General features: G+C 36.0%; 1 protein-coding gene across 1 annotated transcript; it reads right to left on the bottom strand.

The window, feature by feature from the left end:
- Positions 1-1,894: 1,894 nt before the first annotated feature.
- On the bottom strand, positions 1,895-6,474 carry LOC141058113 (uncharacterized). Its single transcript, XM_073554276.1, has 2 exons — positions 4,268-6,474; positions 1,895-2,141 (listed from the first exon to the last, which is right to left on the bottom strand). The coding sequence occupies exons 1-2, from the start codon at positions 5,238-5,240 to the stop codon at positions 2,080-2,082; spliced, it is 1,035 nt and encodes a 344-aa protein (XP_073410377.1). The 5' UTR covers positions 5,241-6,474; the 3' UTR covers positions 1,895-2,079.
- Between the last annotated feature and the right edge of the window lie 679 nt (positions 6,475-7,153).

The following is a 7,153-nucleotide window of genomic DNA, read 5'->3' as shown; positions in this document are numbered from 1 at the left end:
CATACATACTACATACATGCTACATACATACTACATGCATGCTACATACATACTACATGCTACATACATACTACATGCATGCTACATACATACTACATGCTACATACATACTACATATATACTACATACATACTACATATATACTACATACATACTACATACATACTGCATGCTACATACATACTACATACATACTACATACATACTACATGCATGCTACATGCATGCTACATACATACTACATGCATGCTACATGCATGCTACATACATACTACATGAATAAACAGGGGAAAAGAACCAATCACACAGTGCCTATATAAGATGCAATAATTTCAGAAGAATATAATAATAAAATTATCAATATCAAATGTGTGCTGGAATCAATCCCCCAAAAAAAGGGGATGGCAGACCATCCGGGTATAAATGAAAATTGAAAAAATTCAAAGATGGGTTGAAATAAAAACCAAGATGAAAAAGATGATAAAAAATAATAATAATAACAATAATAATGAATGATACAATATAATATAAAAATACCTTTATTGAAATATTGGCACAACAATTAAATACATAAAATTGTGTATATATATAAAATAAAATAAGATAATATAATGACATATACAACCACAAAAGCAATATATTTATGGACAATGGAAAAACCAGTCCATAACAAAAGGCTTAATTAATGATCCAGATAAAAAAAGTGCATAAATAAAGTAACATAAAATATCTAATAAATGTGTCCAAAAGTGCAAAAAAGTGCAAAAAGGTGCTGATGTGCAAAAGAATTATACATATAAATCGCCGTGAGGCGAGTGCAAGACACAAAATAATACCTGTAAGCCAATTGGTGCTATATGGGTTGTATAAGAACGCGCCCCGACGCGCGTTTCGGAAATAGAATCTCCTTCGTCAGGGGGATAAATGTAATGTAGCGTAGATCGACGGCTTATTTATAGGGGAATCAATTGCATACAAAGTGCCATAACGACGCATGCGCCGTCACAAATACCCGGAAGTCAAAGACAAATCCAGATCATGTGATTAACTGCTTCCGGGTTATAGAGTCATTAGACGCCGTTGCTATGCAGACCAAAATAATAACAAATGCGTGTAATTTAAATACTTGCTAAACAAAATTAAGATAGCAATATATGTAACGGCGCATAAATGAAGCGGCGGCATATGGCACAATAATTAAATAATGAGGGAGGACATGGGCAGAGAACATAACGGCGCATGCGCAGACGTGGCAAAACGGATCCTGGATGGAGGCAAGCAATATAGCGCCGCCACCATACAAATCACCGATGCCAAGAAAGCGCATGCGCACAGTCAAATGCCAATGACTACCTCATACAATTTAAATAGGAAACAATGAATACTAAGAATAATAAAAATACCATATGCAATTTTATGTAATCACATAGTAATTAGGATACATATAAATGTGAAATATGTGACAAAAAAACATATCATCATGCATACAAATTACATAAGTGCAAGTGTATATATATAAATAGTGCCACAATATTGCAGTAATTATTAATGCAATAATAAATAATTTTTCATTACTTCCTTCTTCCAAAATTGATGCAGTGATCCTCATAAAACAAAAATAAGATAGCAATATAACAATATATGTAACGGCGCATAAATAAAGCGGCGGCATATGGCACAATAATTATATAATGAGGGAGGACACGGGCAGACAACATAACGGCGCAGACGTGGCAACACGGATCCTGGATGGAGGCAAGCAATGTAGCGCCGCCACCATACAAATCACCGATGCCAAGAAAGCGCATGCGCACAGTCAAATGCCAATGACTGCCTCATACAATTTAAATGGGAAACAATGAATACTAAAAAAAATATAAAAAAAATAGTGATACCATATGCAATTTTGTATAATCACATAATGATTATAATACGTATAAATGTGACATATGTGACATATAAAAATAAAAAATCAATAATAAACAAACATATAATATCATCATGCATACAAATTACATAAGTGCAACTAAATAGTGCCACAATATTGCAGTAATTATAAATGCAGTAATAGATAGTTCTTCATTGCTTCCTTCTTCCAAGATTGATGCAGTGATCCTTATAAAAATACAACCGACATAACACTAAAAAAAAAGGTGAAAAGAAAATGATTAAAAATACACAAATTATAAAAATGGAATGAACGAGAGACTCTCATTGAGACCAAGTGGGGACACAGTACCTAGTGTCCATATCCACTGTGTCTCAAGTTGCGCAAGAAGTTTACTGATATTGCCCCCTCTATCACCCGTATACACCATATCGATGCCAATTACCTTCAATAATGAAGAATCACAATTATGGTGTGTTTTAAAATGTCTAGGCAGGGTTTTAAGCGAGGCAATATCTTCAACATCAGCAGCTGCCCTTATGCCTAAAACATGCTCCCGCACCCTCACCTTGAGCTGGCGAGTGGTAAGGCCCACATAGATGAGGGGGCAGGGGCAAGTGGCATAATAAATGACTGCCGTAGATGAGCAAGTTATGGATTTTTTAATATCAAAGACATAAGCATTATTGGAGCTATTAAATGTGCGTGCTCTGACAATGTTAGGGCAAGCTATACACTGTCCACATGGTTTACAACCCGTGATTTGTTTAAACTGTGTAATAAAATTGTTAACCGGTGTCTGAACATAGTGGCTTTTTACTAGGCAGTCACGTAAATTACGTGATCTCCGAAATGTAATGTTAGGATAATCACCAATATACTTGGCAATAATGGGATCTGCCTTCAAAATTGGCCAAAATTTTTTCAAACAAGATTTGAATTCTTCATTTTGGCCATTGAAGTTAGTAATGAATCTAACTACTTCCTTAGAATTTGATTTCACCTCATTGTTGTCATAAAGCACACTGTGCCGAGATTGATGTCTTGCTCTATTGAAAGCCCTTTTTACAGCACGTCGACTATACCCCCTCTCAAAAAACCTTTCTTTCAACAGTTCTGCTTGTCTCAAAAAATCCATCTCTGTAGAACAGATGCGTCTTAAGCGCAAAAATTGCCCAATTGGAATGGAATTAATTAGGTTACGAGGGTGTGAAGATGAAGCATGAAGGAGAGAATTAACTGCTGTTTGTTTCCTGAATAAATCAGTTTGCAAACAATCATGACTATCCCTCACCACCTTAACATCCAGAAAATCAATAACCTCACAACTACACCGGAAGGTAAGATGCACATTGATGTCATTCAAATTAAGTGTTTCAATGAATTTAGATAACATGTCGGGGGAACCTTGCCAAATAAAAAACACATCATCGATGTAGCGCGTCCAGAATGGGACGCTCTCAATCGATACATGATTGCCAGATAAAAAGAGGTCCCTCTCCCACAGACCCAGGAACAGATTGGCATACGATGGGGCAAAAGAAGCACCCATCGCCGTTCCCTGGGTCTGTAGGAAGAAGGACCCCCTAAAAATAAAAAAATTATGACATAAGGCAAAATTTAATAAATTGATAAAAAATACAACAAATGAACGTGAATAAGATGAATGTTGTAAAAAATAAGATACGGCAGTGATTCCATCGTCATGTTTAATATTAGTATATAAAGACTCCACGTCACATGTGACTAACATGGAGTCCTTATCAATGTGCATACCATCAATCTTTTTGAGAAAATCACCGGTGTCCCTGGTGTAAGATGGGAGGGATGTAACAAAAGGCTGCAAAATAAAATCAATATATTTATTGACATTTTCCAAGAAATTGCCTCTCCCTGATATAATTGGTCTGCCTGGTGGTATATTGGTGTTTTTGTGTATTTTGGGAAGCAGATAAAGGGTGGGAATGGTTGGCTCTGAAATTAGTAAAGACAAAAAGAGATCATTAGTAATAATGTTATCGTCTCTAGCATCCTGTAGGAATGATTTTAACTCAGCCTGAAATTTCAATAGAGGGTTAAATGTTAACCTCCTATAACATTCAGGGTTATTCAACTGGCGATATGCCTCAATTTCGTACATGTTCTTTGGCCATACCACTACATTTCCACCCTTATCCGCTTGTTTATACACAACATCCTGCAGACCAACCAATCTCTTAAGACTCAATCTTTCTTCACTGCTCAAATTGTCCATATGTATCTTTGGTGTGATGTTATGTAATTCTCTACTCACTGTTTTAACAAATACATCAACACTTGGACAGGTTGACAATGGAGGAAATTTAGTGGATGATTTTTTAATGACCTGTGGAACCTCACCTTCCTTAATGTTATGTTCTCTAGACAACTGCTCCAAATCAGTTAACGCCTTCTGTTCCGCCTCTGTCGGGAAAAGATCAAAAGTTTGTTTATCATGAAAGATGCGTTTAAACAATAACTTCCTAGCAAATAAATGTAAATCCTTGACTGCCGTAAAACAGTCAAATTTCGCCGTAGGGCAGAACATTAACCCCTTACTTAAAATGTCAAGTTCAGTAAATGAAAAAGTATGATTACTTAAATTAATTACCTTTAACTGATTGGAATTTAATTCCGGAGAATAATTCCTTTTGTTAGGAAGAAAACGCAAATTCCTTTTCCTTTTAGGAGTAACCATAGAGGATACAGAGGCGGAAGAGGAGGCAACAGAGGCATCACCGATTGAATGATTTGAAGCAATGGACATGGAACGGTCCCTATTGTGACTGTCATTGATATGTCTTTTCCAGTAATAAATCCTCCGTGAAGATAGATCATTTTGGTCCCTAGTCAGTTTATTAATATGTTTACGCTGTATATCCTTAACTAATGATTCCAAGTCTTTATCAAGGGACCCATTAAGACTAATAAATTGTTCGGGAGAGAGATTAGACTTAGCTTTATTAAATAGTTCATCCAACTCTTTGTCTACACTTGTAATGGATTTGGCATTAAAACCAATCAAAAGCTCCATAAGTTTCCAGGAAGTCTCATTGCAAATTTTCTCCCATGAATCTATAAAAACTTCATCTTCAACTATAAACGACGGGGTCACCCGTACTCTCAAACCTCTAGGTATTAATTGTTTTTTTATATAATTTTCCAAGAAGGCTTTTGTCCACCATATTCGTGTGCGTTTGAATAATAATTTCTTAATAGATCTAGATAGAGAGTCTAATGTTAGACCATCAAAAATTGTAGTGGTAGTGCCAGTTTTCCCAAACACATCATTCACCTGGCCCTGCCAGGATGATTCCCTGGTTTTAAAATCCATCCTTGAAAAGACCGCCCTGTGCAAAACACAGAAATATAAGAATAAACAGGGGAAAAGAACCAATCACACAGTGCCTATATAAGATGCAATAATTTCAGAAGAATATAATAATAAAATTATCAATATCAAATGTGTGCTGGAATCAATCCCCCAAAAAAAGGGGGATGGCAGACCATCCGGGTATAAATGAAAATTGAAAAAATTCAAAGATGGGTTGAAATAAAAACCAAGATGAAAAAGATGATAAAAAATAATAATAATAACAATAATAATGAATGATACAATATAATATAAAAATACCTTTATTGAAATATTGGCACAACAATTAAATACATAAAATTGTGTATATATATAAAATAAAATAAGATAATATAATGACATATACAACCACAAAAGCAATATATTTATGGACAATGGAAAAACCAGTCCATAACAAAAGGCTTAATTAATGATCCAGATAAAAAAAGTGCATAAATAAAGTAACATAAAATATCTAATAAATGTGTCCAAAAGTGCAAAAAAGTGCAAAAAGGTGCTGATGTGCAAAAGAATTATACATATAAATCGCCGTGAGGCGAGTGCAAGACACAAAATAATACCTGTAAGCCAATTGGTGCTATATGGGTTGTATAAGAACGCGCCCCGACGCGCGTTTCGGAAATAGAATCTCCTTCGTCAGGGGGATAAATGTAATGTAGCGTAGATCGACGGCTTATTTATAGGGGAATCAATTGCATACAAAGTGCCATAACGACGCATGCGCCGTCACAAATACCCGGAAGTCAAAGACAAATCCAGATCATGTGATTAACTGCTTCCGGGTTATAGAGTCATTAGACGCCGTTGCTATGCAGACCAAAATAATAACAAATGCGTGTAATTTAAATACTTGCTAAACAAAATTAAGATAGCAATATATGTAACGGCGCATAAATGAAGCGGCGGCATATGGCACAATAATTAAATAATGAGGGAGGACATGGGCAGAGAACATAACGGCGCATGCGCAGACGTGGCAAAACGGATCCTGGATGGAGGCAAGCAATATAGCGCCGCCACCATACAAATCACCGATGCCAAGAAAGCGCATGCGCACAGTCAAATGCCAATGACTACCTCATACAATTTAAATAGGAAACAATGAATACTAAGAATAATAAAAATACCATATGCAATTTTATGTAATCACATAGTAATTAGGATACATATAAATGTGAAATATGTGACAAAAAAACATATCATCATGCATGCAAATTACATAAGTGCAAGTGTATATATATAAATAGTGCCACAATATTGCAGTAATTATTAATGCAATAATAAATAATTTTTCATTACTTCCTTCTTCCAAAATTGATGCAGTGATCCTCATAAAACAAAAATAAGATAGCAATATAACAATATATGTAACGGCGCATAAATAAAGCGGCGGCATATGGCACAATAATTATATAATGAGGGAGGACACGGGCAGACAACATAACGGCGCAGACGTGGCAACACGGATCCTGGATGGAGGCAAGCAATGTAGCGCCGCCACCATACAAATCACCGATGCCGGAAATTCCCACACAGCAATGGCATAAAGTGAGACTAGGGACTTTTTTTTTTTTTAAGTGGCGGAGGAATACAGTGCGGAAGGATACCTACCTTCCGTCATTGGATTCCTGCAGCCCGTAGAGAACGGCAGCAACAGCTGATGCTGCAGTTCTCTACCCAAGATCGTCATGGGACACACTCGTGGACTGCTTCGGATCGTGGGTGAGTATTTTTGTGGTTTGTTATGTTAATATTTATTCCGGAAAAGACAATGGCTTCGGGGAACAATGTGACAAGTATTGGTAAGTATGTTACTCTATGTTATATGTACTGTATGTCTATGTATGTATTGTATGAATGTATTGTATGTATGT

Source organism: Dendrobates tinctorius, unplaced genomic scaffold (assembly GCF_039654945.1).
Source record: "Dendrobates tinctorius isolate UK_male_01 unplaced genomic scaffold, ASM3965494v1 ptg000209l, whole genome shotgun sequence".
NCBI lineage: Eukaryota > Metazoa > Chordata > Amphibia > Anura > Dendrobatidae > Dendrobates > Dendrobates tinctorius.
The sequence above is the reverse complement of the archived record's forward strand: the minus strand, read 5'-3'. Positions and strand labels throughout refer to the sequence as shown.